At 35.3% G+C, this 19548-nt stretch overlaps 1 protein-coding gene across 8 annotated transcripts in view; it reads right to left on the reverse strand.

Annotated features, from left to right (window-relative positions):
• Nucleotides 1-15172: 15172 nt before the first annotated feature.
• Cep170 (centrosomal protein 170) overlaps nucleotides 15173-19548 on the reverse strand; it is a 132423-nt gene continuing 128047 nt past the window's right edge. For 7 of the 8 annotated variants that reach the window (XM_058575161.1, XM_058575157.1, XM_058575159.1 and 4 more), the window contains 2 exons: nucleotides 19133-19184; nucleotides 15173-17453 (listed from right to left, as the gene is read on the reverse strand). In XM_058575161.1, the coding sequence (XP_058431144.1) occupies nucleotides 17164-17453; nucleotides 19133-19184 (342 nt within the window). In that variant the 3' untranslated portion in view covers nucleotides 15173-17163. The remainder of the gene's footprint in view (nucleotides 17454-19132; nucleotides 19185-19548) is intronic. The other variant, XM_058575158.1, reaches the window with a different exon arrangement.

Here is a 19548-nt window from a genome sequence, read left to right on the forward strand (position 1 = left end):
ACACATATACACTCTTGATAGGATTGTAAATTAGTACAACCACTATGGAAATCAGTATGGAGGTCCCCAAAAAGACTAGGCATATAACCACCACATGAAACAGTTATCCCTCATGGTATTTATCCTAAAGAATTAAACTCATCACACTACTGCAACACATGCACAACCATGTGCACAATTCACAATAGCCAGACTATGGAACCAGCCTAGATGTCTACCACTGGATGAATGAATAAAGAAACTGTGGTATATGTATACAACGGAGTTTTATTCAGCAGTAAAAAATGAAATTATGTCATTTGCAGAATGATGGATGGAACTAGACACCATTATGTTAAGTGAAATAAGCCAAACTCAGTAGGTCAAGGGTCATGTTTTCTCTAATATGTGGGAAGCTGAAGATGAAAAAGGAAAAGATGGGGGGAAGGGCAAGGACCTAATGGAAATAAAAGAGAGACCTGTAGAAAAACAGGATTGGAAGGTGGGAGGAAGGGAGGGATGAGGGAAGTGCTAGGGAGTGATATTGGGTAATTATATTACTGTATTGTGTGCATGTACAAATAATGTGACAACAAACCCCATCATTATATACAACTAAAATGCACCAATAAAAATGTGGAAAGAGAAAAAAAATTTAAGTACATGACTAATACACGTTAATTAGTTCAATTTAGCCATTCCACATTGTATACATGTTTTCAAGCAACATTTATACATGAAAAAACACAAATTTTTTCACCAATTAATAATAAAGATTTTTTTTTAATTTTTTAGGTTATTTATTTATTTATATATGACAGCAAAGTGCATTACAATTCTTATTACACATATAGACCACCATTTGTCATATCTCTGGTTGTATACAAAGTATATTCACACCAATTTGTGTATTCATACATCTACTTTGGATAATAATGATCATAACGTTCCACCATCATTTCTAACCCCATGCCCCTTTCTTTCCCCTCCAACCACTCTGGCCTATCTAGAGTTTGTATATTCCTTCCATTCTCTCTCTCCCTATCCCACTATGAATCAGCCTCCTTATATCAGAGAAAACATTTGGCATTTGGTCATTTGGGGTTGGCTAACTTCATTTAGCATTATCTTCTCCAACGGCATCCATTTACCTGCAAATGCCATGATCTTATTCTCTTTTATTGCTGAGTAATATTCCATTGTGTATATATGCCACATTTTTTTATCCATTCATCTATTGAAGGGCATCTAGGTTGGTGCCACAGTTTATCTATTGTGAATAGTGCTGCTATAAACATTGATGTGGCTGTGTCCCTGTAGTATGCTGATTTTAAGTCCTTTGAGTATAGACCAAGGAGAGGGATAGCTGGGTCAAATGGTGGTTCCATTCCTAGATTTCCAAGGAATCTCCCTACTGCTTTCCATATTGGCTGCACCACCAGCAGTGCATAAGTGTACCTTTTTCCCCACATCCTCTCCAACACTTATTGTTGTTTGTCTTCATAATAGCTGCCCTTCTGACAGAAGTGAGATGAAATCTTAGAGTGGTTTTGTATTGCATTTCTCTAGTTGCTAAAAATGATGAACATTTTTTCATATATTTGTTTATTGCTTGTATATCATCTGAGAAGTGTCTGTTCAGGTCCTTGGCCCATTTATTGATTGGGTTATTTGTTTTTTGGTGCTTAGCTTTTTGAGTTCTTTATATACCCTAGAGATAAGTGCTCTATCTGATGTGTGAGGGGTAAAGATTTGCTCCCATTCTGTAGGCTCTCTATTCACCTCACATATTATTTCTTTTGCTGAGAATAAACTTTTAGTTTGAGTCTATCCCATTTATTGATTCTTGATTTTAATTCTTGCACCAAAGGAGTCTTATTAAGGAAGTTGCTTCCTAATTCCACATGATATAGATGAGGGCCTACTTTTTTATCAATTAGACATAAGGTCTCTGGTTTTATTCTTAAGTCCTTGATCCATTTTGAGTTGAGTTTTGTGGCTGGGAGAGAGAGGGCTTTAATTTCATTTTGTTGCATATGGATTTCCAGTTTTCCCAGCACCATTTGTTGAAGAGGCTATCTTTTCTCCAATGCATGTTCTTGGCACCTTTGTCTAATATAAGATAATTGTAATTTTGTGGGTTAGTCTCTGTGTCCTCTATTCTGTACCATTGGTTTACCAGTCTGTTTTGGTGCCAATACCATGCTGCTTTTGTTACTATTGCTCTGTAGTATAGTTTAAGGTCTGGTATAGTGATGCTGCCTGCATCCCTCTTCCTGCTAAGGATTGCTTTAGCTATTCTGGGTTTCTTATTTTTTCCAGATAAATTTTTATGATTGCTTTTTCTATTTCTATGAGGAATGTCATTGGAATTTTGATCAGAATTGCAACAAATATCTATAGTACTTTTGGAAGTATGGTCATTTTAATAATATTAATTCTGCCTATCCAAGAGCAAGGTAGATCTTTCCATCTTCTAAGGTCTTCTTTGGCTTTTTTCTTTAGGGTTCTGTAATTTTCATTATATAGATCTTTCATCTCTTTTGTTAAGTTGATTCCCAAGTATTTTATTTTTTTTCAGGCTATTGAAAATGGGGTAGTTTTCCTCATTCCCCTTTCTGAGGATTTATCACTGATATACAGAAATGCCTTTGAATTATGGGTGTTGATTTTATATCCTGCTACTTTGCTGAATTCATTTACTAGTTCTAGAAGTTTTCTAGTGGAACTTTTAGCATCTTCTAGGTATAGAATCATATCATCAATAAATAGTGCCAATATGAGTTTTTTTTTCTGTGTGTATCCCTTTAATTTCTTTTGTCTGTCTAATTGCTCTGGCCACTGTTTCAAGAATTATGTTGAGTATAAGTGGTAAAAGAGGGCATCCTTGTCTTGTTCCAGGTTTAGAGGGAATGCCTTCAATTTTTCTCCATTTAGAACGATGTTGGCCTGGGGCTTAGCATAGATAGCTTTAAAATGTTAAGATATGTTCTTGTTATCCCTAGTTTTTCTAGTGTTTTGAACATGAAGGGGTGTTGTATTTTGTCAAATGCTTTTTCTGCATCTATTGAGATGATCATATGATTCTTATCTTTAAGTCTATTGATGTGATGAATTAATTTATTGATTTCAGTATGTTGAACCAACCTTGCATTGCTGGGATGAATCCCACTTGATGGTGGTGCACAATCTTTTTGATATGTTTCTGTATTCAACTTGCTAGAATTTTGTTAAGAATTTTTGCATCTATGTTCATTAGAGATATTGGTCTGAAGTTTTCTTTCTTTCTTTTTCTTTTCTTTCTTTTTTTTTTTTTTTTTTTTTTTTTGATATATCGTTGCCTGGTTTTGGAATCACAGTGATATTGGCCTTATAGAACGAGTTTGGAAGTGCTTCCTCTTTTTCTATTTCCTGAAATAAATTGATGAGTATTGGCATTAATTCTTCTTTAAAGGTCTTGTAGAACTTGGCTGTGTATCCATTAGGTCCTGGGCTTTTCTTTGTTGGTAGACTTTTGATGTTGTCTTCTATTTTGTCACTTGAAATTGATCTGTTTAAATTGTGTATATCATCCTGATTCAATCTGGGCAAATTATATGACTCTAGAAATTTGTTGATGCCTTCGATATTTTCTATTTTATTGGAGTACAAGCTTTCAAGATAATTTCTAATTATCTTCTGTATTTCTGTATTGTCTATTGTGATATTTCCTTTTTCATCATGTATGTTAGTGATTTGAGTTTTCTCTTCCTTCTCTTCATTAGCATGGCTAAGGGTCTGTCAATTTTATCTATTTTTTTCAAAGAACCAACTTTTTGTTCTGTCAATTTTTTCAATTGTTTCTTTTGTTTCAATTTCATTGATTTCAGCTCTGATTTTAATTATTTCCTGTTTTCTGCTGCTTTTGGTGTTGATTTGTTCTTCTTTGTCTAGGACTTTGAGATGTAATGTTAAGTCATTTATTTGTTGACTTTTTCTTCTTTTAAGGAATGAATTCCATGCCATGAACCTTCCTCTTAGAACTGCTTTTCAGAGTGTTCCAGAGATTTTGACATGTTGCATCTGTGTTCTCATTCACCTCTAAAAATTTTTTTAATCTCCTCCTAGATGTCTTCTGCAACCAATTGTTTATTCAGTAGCATATATTTAGTCTCCAGGTGTTGGAGTGTTCTATCCTTATTCTGTTATATCCTTATTCTGCATGTAAGGCATTTTATTTTTTACCATTGGTTTCTAATTTTATTCCATTATGATCTGATAGAATGCAGGGTAGAATCTCTACATTTTTATATTTGCTAAGAGTTGCTTTGTGGCATAACATATGGTATATTTTAGAGAAGGATCCATGTGCTGCTGAGAAAAAAAGTATATTCACTCATTGAAGGTTGGAATATTCTATATATGTCAGTTAAGTCTAAGTTGTTGATTGTGTTATTGAGTTCTATAGTTTCTTTGTTCAGCTTTTGTTTGGAAAATCTATCTAGTGATGAAAGAGGTGGTGTGTTAAAGTCACCCAAAATTATTATGTTGTGATCTATTTGACTCTTGAACTTGAGAAGAGTCTGTTTGATGAATGTAGATGCTCCATTGTTTGGGGCATAAGTATTTATAATATAAATATATATTTATTATATAATATATTATATATAATATAATGTTAAGTCTTGTTGGGGTATGGTTCCCTTGAGCAGTATGTAGTGTCCTTCTTTATCCTTTTAGATTGACTTTAGTTTGAAGTCTACTTCATATGATATGAGGATAGAAACCCCTGCTTGCTTCTGCAGTCCATGTGAGTGGTATAATTTTTTCCAACCCTTTTGGATGTCTTTTCCTATGAGATGAGTTTCTTGGAGGCAGCATATTGTTAGTTTTTTTTTTTTTTATCCAGTCTGCTAGTCTATGTCTTTTAATTGGTGAATTTAGGCCATGAACATTCAGGGTTATTATTGAGACATGATTTGTATTCCCATCCATTTTTGTTTATTTTTGGTATTTAACATGACTTGGTTTCTCCTCTGATTACATTTTCCTTTAGTGTAATACCTCTCTTTGCTGATTTTCAGCATTATTTTTCATTTCCTCTTTGTGGAATATTTTGTTCAGGATATTCTGTAGTGCAAGCTTTCTAGTTGTAAATTCTTATAAGTTTTGTTTATCATGGAAGATATTTATTTAATCATCAAATCTAAAACTTAGTTTTGCTGGATATAAGATTTTTGATTAGTATCCATTTTCTTTCAGAGCTTGGTATATGTTGTTCCATGATCTCCTGGCTTTGAGGGTCTGGGTTGAAAAAATCTGCTGAGATACAGATTGGTCTCCCCCTATATGTGATCTGATTCCTCTCTCTTGCAGCTTTTAAGATTCTATCCTTATACTGCATGTGAGGCATTTTCATTCTAATGTGCCTTGGTGTAGGTCTGTGGTAATTTTGTACATTTGGTGTCCCATAAGCCTCTTGAATTTGGTTTTCCAATTCGTTCTTCATACTTGGGAAATTTTCTGATATTATCTCATTGAAGAGATTGTACATTCCTTTGGTTTGATACTCTGTGCCTTCCTCTATCCCAATAACTCTTAGATTTGGTCTTTTGATGCTGTTCCATAATTTTTGGTTATTCTGTTCATGATTTCTAACTTTCTTCACTATGTAATCAACTTTATTTTCCAGATTATATACTTTGTCTTCCTTATTTGACATTCTTTCTTCCAACTGATCTCGTCTGTTGGTTGTCCTTTCTATTGAGTTTTTTATTTGATTTATTGTATCATTCATTTCAAGGATTTCCAACTGTCTTTTTTTTTTCAGGGTCTCTATCTCTCTCTTGAAGCAATTTTGCTACCTGTATATATATATTTTTTTTCACGTGAAATATATATTTATATATATGTGAAATTATATTTCACATAATTATCTCATTGTTGGAGTGATAAATTTTTGCCTGTATTTGCTCATTTAGGTCTTTCTTTAATTCACAGATCATTTTAATTATGAGCCTTCTGAACTCCTCTCTGATATTTCATCAACTTCACTGTCCATGGGTTCTGTTATTATAGTATTCTGGTTTGTTTGGGGCACTTTCCTCCCTTGTTTTTTCATGTTGTCTATCTGTCTTCCTTTTTTGCTGTGTGGATCTGAGATATTACAGTTTCTTCCCTATATTCTTGTAGTAACCATGCAGATTGTCTGTACCTCACCTTGATGTTGGGCTTCCAGACACTGCTGGTGTCCTTCAGTGTATGCAACTACATCTAGGGTTGGTGACAGCAATAGCAGAGGTAACTCAAGATAATAGTTAAGGTGTCCCAAGATGGAAGCAATGTCTTACAGAGAAGGGGCTGCAAGAATGGGCCTCACACTCCCTTTGGGATGCCTGCTCTGAGATGCCACTGCTTCTAGGCCCTGTCAGTTGTAAAAAAAATTAGGGGCTACTATTTGGAGAAGGCTATGGCAATGACTGCAGTGTCCCAAGTTGGAAGTGGGTTAGGCTTAGGCTCCCAGGTGGTGGGGGGGGGGTGGCTAACTTGGACCTACCCTGGACCTGGGTCCTGCAGTGTGGGCAGATCTGGGTCTGGCCTGACTCCCATGATAGTCTGCTGATCTGAAGGGGTGGTCCTGTGCCAGAGGCTAGGCTCTGGCAGGTGTCTGCCCCACCATTGTCTACTGTGAGCCTAGGTCACGCACGGGCTGGTGTGGGCAGTCAATAAAGATTTTTTAATGCAGGAAAAAATGTAAAATTTTCTTTCTCTGGACTTGGTGATGTTGTGGATTTTTTCCTCCAACTTTTTGAAAATTGTAATTTGTGATTTTTTGTCTCACTCTAAATAAAAATTCATTTCATTACCAAACTTTGTATTCTTTGTCTTTAACCATTAAGTCCCAAATTTTTCAATTCAATATTTCAATGAAATTGACACAGGTTCATTAAAATAGGTTGGTAATCACTATCTTGAGCTTGTATGTCATATATATAATTTATTTCACATGAAATATATATATATATATGAAATATATATTTATATATATGTGAAATATGTATTTCATGTGAAATATATACTCACACACACACACACACAGAAAGAGAGAGAACACTCCAGTCCTTCACCTATTGCCTTTTTGGAATAGAACTCTAAAAACATAGTGTATATTTCAAACTTTACCCTAAGTGATATTTTTGTTGCTTAATTTAAGTTTTTTTTTAAGTGTCCCACATCTGGAACCAGACAATTTAATGGGTTAAAATGGCTCCGTAAATTGTATATACTTCAGGCCCAAAAAACGTGTTCCACCCCTGGCAGAGCCATTTAGACTGTGGACGTCCAAATAGAACCCAAAGCACCTGTACAGCACTTTTGCCTCCCAGGCCCCTTTGGACAGCCTGGGTCTTAAGCCCTTTGTGCATGACCCGGAAAGCAGGCGGGAGGCCACATTCCATTCCTGTGAGATGACAGGCTTCTTGAGGCACTGCCATATGCTTGATTTTGACGGGAGCACCCACCAAAGGATCCCTACCTGGAGGATCTCCTGCTACTCCCTGGCTTTTGAGAATAAACAGCAGGGGCTGGGATTGTGGCTCAGAGGCAGAGCGCTTGCCTTGCACGTATGGGGCACTGGGTTTGATCCTCAGTACCACATAAAAATAAATAAATAAAATAAAGGTATTGTGTCCACCTACAACTTAAGGGATATATATATATATATATATATATATATATATATATATATATGAGAGAAAATGAACAGCAGGACGTGATGCAGGCATCAAACCTGAATGAACTTAAATTTTATTATATTATCCAAATGGAGACATTTGGGGAAGTGAAAGTGGCAGATAACTGACATGCCCCTGACTCTGCTTGTGCTAGCTCTGGGGCCAGGGGTGAATAATTGAAAATCTGCCCAGGCTTCAGTTTCTTCACCTGGATGTTGGCAATAAGAATTACTTCCCCACATTGTTAAGAGTTAGGATTAGATAGCTAGCTCTCAGTCTCTCTCTCCCTCCCGGCCCCGTTCATATTTATATAGGTATTTATAATATATATTAAAATATATTTTTTGCATATCCAAGTTGATGGATTATGAGCTATATATCAAAGATTTACTTTTCTCTAAACCAGCTTAATTTTCATTTCAAGTACACCATCACAGCAGGCTAGGAGGATATTTGACGTTAGTCCCTGAGGTATCCCACTGCCCCCACGGATTTGTTACACAATCCAACACTGGGTCAGGTACCTCACCCCAGGACTTCCCACTGCTGTGGTGAAGGTGTAGTCAAGAGGAATTCTTCCCAGGCTGCCCACAGCCACATTGCATTGAAGTTTTTCCTCAAGAATGTCGTTCTCCTCAGGGGCATTGCTATGAAACTATAGCAGGTTCTACCTCTCTCTGGGGATAAGGGATCCTCATTTTCTAACATGGAAAATATTGTTTCTTTAAATTCCTGCTAAGGCATTCTGCCAAAGTCTGAGAGTCTACTTACTTTCATTTTTTGAAAAATAATATAGATTTCCCTAGTAGCTTTAAAGGTCTTGAAAGTTGAAACCAATCAAAATTGCTGTTGTTTTGATTTCTAGCCTGCCACATTCCTCCTCCTAGGATATGAGTGTTTGAGATGGCTAAAGGGAGAAATACGGGGAAAATCAACTTTTGAAATACTTTTCTGGTTATATCACATGGGACACATGGAAGGGGTTCAGTAATTGCTCTACCCCTTTTCCTAGAAAGTGCCATAGCCCTGGTATAATGGTCCAGCCCATGTGACCAGCAGCCAATGACATATTTCTCAGAATATATATCTTCTTTATTAAGTAATGGATGACTATACATATCTATACCTGTTAGATATGGATAGATTTCTATATGTAGATATCTAGATAGATATTGATATCCTAACCCAGCCATAGAAAATCCCTGTATACTTTATCTCTGTACATTTAGCTATTCTAAACTTTCATATAAATGGAATAATTTGATATGTAGACATTTGTGACCAGCTTCTTTCACTTGGTGTTTTCATGATGCATACATATTGGAGAATGCATTGGTGGTTCAGTTCTTTTTATGTTCAAACAATATTCCATTATATGGCCCATTTTCTCTTATATTGATTGATTTTAGCAAACTACTTTCTCATGAGAAGCAAAAAATGAAAAACTCTGAGTTTAATGTGTTAGAATTTCAGTTTTTCTCCAGTAGACAGAATACCTGATATTGATGTTTCTGCATCTAACCTATGAAATCCAATACTTTTGGCCTCTGGATTCTTGTCTGAAATTTATATTTACTCCAAGACAGGTTAGTACAACCTGATTAGAAGTAAATCTCACTGAGGTCATTGGCCAATTTTCCACTGTGGCAGGCACAACAGATTCTTCATGAATCTCACATGTGGAAAAACAGCATAAAACAAAAAGTCCATAGAGATCACCAGTCAAATATTATATTATGATATAGTTGCCTAAACTCTGGTATGGGAGAAATGTCAAAAGAAAAGAAAGCAGTTTCATCTCCTCCCATCCTCTGGGCTATTGTAAGGAAGCTGTGTGCCCTATATTTCATGTATTAGAAACTCAATCCCCAAATTCAGGTTGATGGTATTTGGAAGTGGGGACTTGGAGAGGCAATTAGTATTAGATAAAGTCACTGGCATACAGCCTTCATGATAGGTATGGTACCTTTATAAGAAGAGGAAGAGACACCTGTGCTGATGTATGCTTGCCCATGGCTGTTGGTAGTATGGATGAGAAAGTCACACTGGAAACCAAAAATCTCTCCAACACAGAAAATCAGTTTGGCATAGTTTATTAGAGAATATTTATTAGAGAACACCTATCAAGAGTACAGTAGATGGGGTAGAGAGAGAAGATGGGAGGGGAGGGGAGGGGAGGGGAGATAGTAGAGGATAGGAAAGGTAGCAGAATACAACAGTTACTAATAGGGCATTATGTAAAAATGTAGATGTGTAACCAACGTGATTCTGCAATCTGTATTTGGGGTAAAATTGGGAGTTCAAAACCCACCTGAATCAAATGTATAAAATATGATATGTCAAGAGCTTTGTAATGTTTTGAACAACCAATAAAAAAAAATAAAACAAAAAAAATGATAAAAAAAGAGCCAAATGTAAAGCAATTTGGTTCAATGATGGTTTTTTGCAACCGTGGTTACTTGTTTTTTGCCCTATGGAAGTCAATTTCTTAAAGTCAGATTCAGAAGTCTGCTTAGTTTCTGTCTTGACCCTAGAGCAGAAGGCAGCAGATTTGGAGAGGTTACAACACTTCCCAGTGTAGAAAGCAGGAGAGAGAAGAGAGGTAAGAGCTATCACATAACTGAAGACAAACAAACAAACAAACAACAACAATAGGAATTATTTTCATCAAAGTTATAAGGGATATAACTTTTGAGATGTTTGAGAAATTTATATTTTTAAAAAGTACCATTCTATGTGTATACCTTAATGAATTTTATCAAATGCATTCACTCCTATAATTACCACCATCCACAAATAGCCTCTTATACCCATAGTCAATTTCCTTTCCCCATCTCCCATGAGCACTGATCTGTTATCAATCACTATAAAAGTTTTTCTTTTTCTAGAATTTCACATGAATTGAGGCATACAGTATGTACTCTTCAACGTCAACCTCTTTTGTTAACACATTTTTGAAAGTGATACATGTTATTGCATGTCAGGGGCTTATTACTCTTGATTGCTGAATATAATCTCATTTTATTAATGCATCAATAATTCTTATCTATCCACTTATTGGCAAATATTGGTATGTGTTTCCAGATTTTGTCTGTTAAAAATACAGTTTCTTATAAGCATTGTATACATGTTTTGGTGGACAGATGATTTTGTTTTTCTTGGATAAATACCTAGAATTGCTGGTTTGCATGGTAGAAGTACACTTAACTTCATAAGAAATTTCTACACATTTTCCCAAAGTGATTATGCCATTTTTCCCTGTCCCTTTTTAAAAAATACTATCCACACTATAAAGTCTTATGGGATAAATAAAAGTTCATGGTCAATTGATTTGTTTTTCTCTTGAAGGAAAGACTCTGGGATTCAACCATGGAACTAGGCTGGCAATGAAAAATAGATATGGCAAAGTTCACATATCCTCCACAACTAGGCATGGAAGTCAACTGGAACAGTCTTGGTCATAAAAGACTTTCCATCACTGAAGAAGGTTATCTTCCTGTCACTATAAAAAAATATCTGAAAAAAAATCATCTTAAAGTAGGATTTAATTCGGTTCATGGTTTCAGAGGTTTAAGTTCATGGTAACTTGAACTTGTCACTTTAGGCCTTTGGTAAAGCAGAACATCATGCCAGGGAGCACATGGTGGACCACAGCTGTTCAAATCTTGGAAACCAGGAAGCAAAGAGAGAAAGGGACAAAGTGGCTTGGATCCAAATGTATTTTCTAAGGGCATGGCACCAGTGACCTACATTCCTTAACTAGGACCCATCTCCTAAAATTTCTGCCATTTTCCAATAGCTCTAAATGCTGGGGACCAAGCCTTCAATACATGAGCCTTTAGTGGACATTCCAGCCATAACAATTATCAAGTGGGAAGTAGGCAGTGTAATTTTTTTTTAGAGAGAGAGAATTTTTTTAATATTTATTTTATTTTATTTTAGTTTTAGTTTTTGGTGGACACAACATCTTTATTTTATTTTTATGTGGTGCTGAGGATCGAAACCAGCGTCCCGCGCATGCCAGGTGAGTGCGTTACCGCTTTAGCCACATCCCCAGCCTGGCAGTGTAATTTTTGAACACAAAAATTACAAAGGAAATAAGTGAATTTTTTGAGTTTCTCAATTTTGGTAGAAATTTCTTTTTCTCAACCACCACTACCCTAACTCATTGCAAACTTCCATCAGAGCCCCCCTATATTTGTTATTTTATCTACAAGTGTCAGATTCCATGCTGTTTTCCCCAAGAAGGAAATAGTTCTTGCTGCACTCTATCCAGTTTGTCCTCATAAATATGTGGGGTCATGCTACTGATCCAATGAGGTGTTTCCTTTTCTCCATTTTAATTTGCCTTGCTCACAGACAAGTATTGAAACACAAAGCTTGGGAAACAAAGCATTGGTAATAGCTCTGATGTGGGTTCACTTTTTTTAATACCAGGGATTGAACCCAGGAGCACTTAACCCCTGAACCACATCTTCAGCCCTTTTTTATATTTTATTTAGAAACAGAGTCTCACTGAGTTGCTTAGGGCCTTGTTAAATTGCTGAGGCTGGCTTTGAACTCGTGATCCTCCTACCTTAGCCTCCCAAACCATTGGGATTACATAATCACAGATCTGGGGTTTCACCTCTTTAAAATCTATTGTACAGCTGGTTCACAAACTGACATGGTTCTTGGCAGCATCCTCCCTGAAGCACTCAATCCAGATGTCTAGAAATTAGTTCATTCTCTCAAGGGATCTGTGTTCCACATAAGGAAGACTATTCCTAACATTTGGTTATTACTTGTCACCACCAGAGAAGTTATTAGGAGAAATGGCAGGATTTCAGCTCCAGTTCTATTCAAAAGCAGAAGAAAGACATAAAAACCTCTTTAGGTCTGTGGTCACTGTTGTAGGTCAGCAGAGTGAAGAGTGGGTACAGGTTGCTGGCATGTCCAGGCTCTAGCAGCTGTTTGCCAGGTGAGAACTAGTGAAGGGTGGATACAAAGAATTCAGATTTCCAAATCAATTAGATATGATTAAATCCCATCCGGAGAGTTGAATAAGTTCCTTAGCCTCAGGAAGCCTTAGCTCCTTCATCTCTAACATATAAACAATAACAGCTCATTTTCTACAAGTGAGTTGTGAGAATTAACAGACACACATGAAATATTTAATATATTGCCTAACAATAAATAACCCTCCACCCCTTTTTCTATTTATGTCTCAATTACCTAAAATAGGAAAAAGGTGACTTAACTATATGAGGGCTAACATTTCTAGGTCTAATACACCATGCCTCAAAATTAAAAGAATTTTTTTATCCTTCAGTTCAAGGTGAGACCTTGTAATAGTAGTAGTACTAACAGTTACAGTGGTAACAATAACACTAAAAGATTTCAATTAACAAATGCTTGCAATATTGTAATACATGCAAGGGCACTAAAAAGAGTATTAGACATAAACAAACATCAGGTTCAGGTGGTGAAGTGTTGTGTTAGACAGAAGGGCAGCAAGGAGCTTTGACCTCTTGGAAATGATGTAGAAAAGAAGGAAAAAGGGGAAGTATCAGGCTAATGAACTATATACATGGAGGAAAGAAGAGAGTTGGGAACTCATTTAGATCTTAAGGAGATAACAAAGCTTCAACTTAAGAGTTAGAGCCCAGATATTCCTGTTAGACTCCCATTGTACTGTTCATCCTAACATTTAAATAATGTGAACATAGATTTCCTTAAAGATGTAAAGTTCCCTGGAGATGATTATTTCTTGGAGAATTTGCATGTAACTCCAGGTAGAATTCAACTGCTCAGTGAGTCCCTCAGGGATCAGGGCAGCAGCAGCACAGAACAAGAGAAGCCTCCTCAACTTCAATTAAAATCTAGTGTTAAACTGTGCAGTTAAGTGAAAGTGACTTTTGGGTCTAACTAGAGCAGGGAGGGGTGCTCAGAGGAAAAGGAGGGTTGAAAGCCAGACCACAGAAAGTTCTTGGAAACTTTAATTAAAATATACATAAGAGAATCAACATTATTGAGCAGCAATGCACTTACTTTCAAAGCACTCAGTCTACTGAGATAGCTACATAAACAATTCACTACAACATAAGGTACAATATGGTCTTTCCATCTAATATTACCCATTTAATTAACCTTTATCTTTTACTGCCTGCCTCCCTACTCTAGAATCTTAAGGTCTAAGAGCACAATGGGTTGTTTCTGTTCACTGCTAGGACTCTCTGTGATGAGAATACTGCCTGATATGTGTCAGGCACTTAGTACTAGATTTATTTGTTCAGATCTGAGATTTATAGATTTGTAAGATCATATTTGAGTTACAGCTGAGTCCAAGGGGGCTATGAAAACACAATGAGAATAAGACTTTATAAGAATCAGAGATTTTTTTGAAGGAGAACCACTTCATAAAGTCACTTGAACTAGACCGGGATAATAAGACTTATTATTTTGCAGATCCGAACACGGAGGAAGACACTTACAGCTAACAGGAAATGGGCCTGGATCTAAAATATCCAAGTCTAGTTTCTTTTCCTAATGTTAGAATCCTGTCATGCACAGATATGGCAAGTAAATTCAAGGGCACAAAGGAAGCAAGTTTGAAAGTGTATGATCTTCTCAAGGAAATGAGGAGTATTTTAGTAACCAGAAGAGAAGGCTATGTATATGTTTCATGGGAGATGGGAAGAAAAAATAAAAGTTGGTGGTGCAGTCAACTGAGGGGCAATTTCTTTTTTGCTGTACTGGAGATTGAACCCAAGAGTGTTCTGCAACTGAGCTACATCTTCATTCCTTTTTATTTTTTGAGACAGGGTCTCTCTAAATTGCCCAGGCTGGTCTTGAAGTTGCCATCCTCCTGCCTCAGCCTCACGGGATTACAGGCATGTACCACCAAGCCCAACCTGAGGGAAGATTTGTGAAGAGATCAGTGGGGCCTGGAAGAACAGAGGGTTGTAGATAAACAGAAAAGAAGGGGAGGAAGTGGCCTGTGTACAGAGGAATGAAAAGCTAGTTAAGAGTTTTACAAATTGTGGTAGAGATTGTATTAGGTATAGAGATAAATAAGACCAGGGCTTCTTTATGGAAAGTCTCAAAAGGTCAGGCTGTAAAACTTAGAAGAATGTTGATTAGTAATGGGAAGAGACATTCAAGATTCTTGAGCTTAAATGATATGATGAAAGAAATGAATTCCCAATTGACATTTCTCAAATTTATGATGTCCAAGATATTTTAAATTTTTACTTTGCTTCCAACATATACCATAATGTTTGTATAAAGTTTATATCATAAAGACCTTTGTATGCATATATTACATTAATGTATTAAGCTAAGTGAATTATATTTACTATAATTTGCTAAGAAAATGTTTTCTTTAGTCAAAATAATATGAGGTTTGAAAATGGTCACATATTAATTAGAACTGGAAGATTCTTTTACTAATTGATGATTATTAGTAAGTCAGATGGTAGAAGAAATAAAATATATAATCATTGTATAAAGTTCCAGAAACACTTTATTTAAAAATGGAATTGTAAATGCTTAACAAAATAACATAAGTAATAAATGTAACAAAAATAAATAAGGAGAATAATGTATTCATACAAAATAAAAATAACATAGTAAAAGGCCAAATGTTTATAACTGAACAAAACTGTGTAAACAAACAATAACGTAAGTAGAGTAAATGCTAAATTTTCTAACTCCTTACCTTCTACTTCCATGTGGATATGATCAGTACCCAAACATTAAACAAAAGAGGGAGCAATGATGATTATTTTGTTCAACTTTTTCTTCAAATGGACTGACCCTGTTTGAACATTTTATTTATTCCTTTAGTGCATTTTTATCTTTCCTTTTATGTACTTTAAAACCTTTTTTAGTCTTCCTTTATTAGATACAATGGGAAATCAGCTTTACAAGGAGTTCTTTACCTTTTGTTTGTTTAAAGAAAAACATGAAATCCAGTATACAACAGAATTGTTTTTACAACTCTACAAAAAGACTCTGCCTTTTTATTACTTGATCCAATAGTACAGGATTTTTTAAATCCTATAAAGTTCTGAAGTACACAGTTACTTTGTTTCTTTAAATAAGGTAGAACAGGTTATTGCTGAAATTAAAATTAAAGACTATTTCACAAAAGTTACAGTTTAACCTTTAGGGGCTGCTGGAATCAAGGGGGAAATCCTGGTCTAAAAATATTTAACTAAGATTCACCCAAATTATAGTGTTCTGGAAACACAAAGATAATTACTTTATTTTTAAAGTCACCCAAATGTGAACTTACTGGAAGGAAAGGAAAAAAAAAAAAAAGAGTTTATCGAAGATATTTTTCATAGGCTTTCTGTTTAGTAGCATAAGCCAAAAGCCTTTGTCATTGTTGTCTTTCAGGGTCTTCATAAATGTGTTTTAAGACTGAGACAGGATTTACTATTGGGTCCTACAGGGAAACACACAGAAGCAATTCACTGCTTGGGAGTGAAACTATCAACTAATCTTACAACTACTGGTTCTCCAAGTTTCCTAATGAAGAAAATTTTAACTTCATGATTATTTCAGGGGGAATTTTTTTCAACTGTCACATATAAACTTGGTAGCACAGGACCGATATACATGTTCTTAGTTTTAAAAATATACTCCACCTAAACTATCTGTCTAGTTTAATCTTTCTAGTTATCATTTAATCTAAAATGAGAGACAAAATCTTATTTCCATTTAAAAAATTGAAAAAAAGTGCCAAATTGATCTTTTTGAAAGTGGAGTAAAACACTGTGGGGTTAAAACAAATACAGTATTATCAATTTCCTATGTACAAAAAAGACGGTTAGTCCTTATTGATATAGATATGTCCACCTACCACTCCCAGTAAATCTTAGTGCAAACATAATGGTTAATCTCCATAAACCCCAAGACAAGTTATGTAGCAACAAAGTTATATAAATCACATCTATGCTGGAAAATTTTAGGACACAGAATGACTGTTGTAAAAGGTCTGCTTTACTGTGGAGAACAATGTCATTGTGTCCAATGGTAATGAGTACTAATATAAACCTAACATTAAGAAGCAAATAGAATGTTTAACAAATCTGTACAGATGAAGAGGAAGTCCATTTCAGGGAGCAGCTTGGCACAGGAGACAGGGGGATATTTAGTTTGCTTGTAGGTTACAGCATGGCTTAAAAAAAAAAACAAAGATCTATGAAGGGAAAGGATGCAATAATTCAATTTGAAAATCATAAAACCACAAAAGGTAAATCTGCCACAATCTGCTTTTCCCTATATGTGCATCAAGTGGTTATCTAAATGGTTTGAAAGCACTACTATGACGCTTCATTTTAGGTAAAAAAATAAATAAAATTAAGAAGACAGGGATGACAAGATTGTAGTTGACCAAATTGTCTTGTTTTGTATGTCAATACTATGCTGCTTCCAATAATTCCTAGACATTCCACAGGTAATTGTTTTAACAATCAAGAGAAAGTCATTCATGTACTGTAATATCTTCCTCTTCCCCATCAGGGTTGAACCTATTGAAATGTATACTGAAATCAGCCTCAGATTCGGCATTCTCAAATTCAGCTGAGACTGAGGCAGCAGCAGGAAGAAGAACCCTAGCTTCTGGCTGGCAAAGTGTTGGTGTCTGACCCGGGCTGCTGTGGTTATTCACAGGACTGGATTTCTGTTTTGGTGGAGATGGCAAGATAGCACTAGGAAATCCCAAGTTGTTGAGAGCTTCCAAAGTTCCATCTGGGTCAATCATAGTATTGATTGCTGAAGGAAAAAAAAAATAAAAAAGAAAGTAAAAAACGTAGAGGGAAGAAGATATAATTGTAGATGCAGTTAAATCTGAATAGTTAACTTTTTTATGATCTGGGTAATATTTCAATTATTGGTGTGTATATGATCTTAATTGTCACTAATCTTTCCAATACCATTACTATATTTAAATCTCTACTCTTTTTAATTCTGTGGCTAATCTATATTGTAGATTATACAGACATGAGTGTTTTTTGTGGAAAATCACTTGGGCATTTCAGAAACTGTTACATAACTGCTATTTGTAGATGCAGAATTCAAGAAGACCTTTCTGAAATTTGCTTTTATTATTGTGAGAAGATAGTGAAAGTATTGGTTATGGGTTTTAATAAACACCTGAGCCCAATTTAGCACTCAGAAAATTGAGTATGTAGCTAAGATGGGATTCAGAGTCACTTCAAGGCTGTCAAGGCCAGAAGAATATCAGCATTTTTGAGTGCTACCAGAACATGTTGTTATTTACACTGTCTGCCTGCCAGGATTATCAGCTGTGTATAAGTTTTCTCTCAGAGAAGGCAAAGCATTTTCTTAGGGGCTAGATACTAATACCCAGCAGGGCAAACAGACCTTGGTAATGCTACAGAAGGGACCAAAGATCTTTGGGTAGTCAAAGGCAGTTCCCAAACAGTGATTTTCAACTTGACGTCAAGCTGAGTAAGGAGTTGGGAGAAGCAAGCATCATATAAGTATCTCTTAGAAGCCTATTCAAAAATTTATTAATCTACTTTGTGAAACTGTACAATTTACGGGGTTTTATATCATAATAATTAGATGTGATGGACCTGAATAAAGGTTAAGAACCTCTTAGGTAGGTCTAACATATTATGCCCATCATAGTCAGTCAGTAAAGACTGAGTAGAAATAGCAGAAGGCCCTAGAACTTTCTTGTTGTACCACTGGGGACTTCTAGGTCAAGACAAGTATTAATGAATGATCTAGATCTGACATGAGTAAGAATATCTCTGTCAAAGTTCAAGAGGCAAACAGAGTCTCTTTCATTTTCTTTTTTCCTTCTTCTTCTAGTTCCTGTAGCCAACATGCATTCATATCTCACGGTTCATCTATGCAAATTTTATCTGCATTAAAACATAAGTTCATTTGAAGTTATGCCAACAACTGTCAAATAATTCTAATTATCAATAAGCATTTTCAGCTGTATTTACACATTTTAAATATGTACCTAGAATATAACATCTAGCCTATTTTCACATCTAAGCACTAATATATGCTTAAGATTTAACTTTACTAAATTTTTAACCTTTTTTTTTTTTTGATACCAGGGATTGAACCCAGGAATGCTGTATACTGAGCTATACCTCCAACCCTTTTTATTTTTAAATTTTAAGACAGGGTCCTGCTAAGTTGCTAAGGTTTACCTTGAAATTGTGACCCTCTTGCCTCAGCCTCCTGAGTCACTGGGATTACAATGCACCCAGTTATTTTTAACTTTTTCATCAAGTTTTAAAGTTTCCTTTTTATGGGTAATTTGAATATGTAGAATGCTATATTTTTACATGTGTCATAAAACTTAATCAAACGTTGTCATAATGATAAAAATATTTTAAGAAGTATCTCTTAGAATGCACTTATTCTTAGCTATTAGCACTTTATACCTAATTCAGTAGTAAATTTACCTTGTAACTGCTTTTCAACTCTTTTCAGCTCCTGTAAAATAGAAGAAATCTCCTGCAAGGAAAGCAATAACAAGAATCAGCTTATTTTAAATAAAACATTTTCAAATGACAAGCAATGAACTTCACTCATTTTATTTGAAACTCTAAATATCATTTACATGATACAACTTAGTAACAACATGATATGAAATAATTATGACACCCAGTAAACAAAATCCAAATTTAGAATCTTTAAAAGCAAAATTGAGTAATTTTTTTCAATGCAATAATGATAGAAGATAAAAAGTTCAAGGTAATTTACCATTATAGAAACAAAGATTTTGACAAAATTTGTATTGATTGGCTTTATAATAACTCTATAATAAGTGTCTAAGAGTTTTCTTTGGAAAAAATATATATAAAAACTGCAGATTTAA

Source organism: Marmota monax, unplaced genomic scaffold (assembly GCF_021218885.2).
Source record: "Marmota monax isolate L192 unplaced genomic scaffold, Marmota_monax_Labrador192_F-V1.1 WCK01_AAM20220418_F8-fsc00090, whole genome shotgun sequence".
In the NCBI taxonomy this organism is placed as follows: domain Eukaryota; kingdom Metazoa; phylum Chordata; class Mammalia; order Rodentia; family Sciuridae; genus Marmota; species Marmota monax.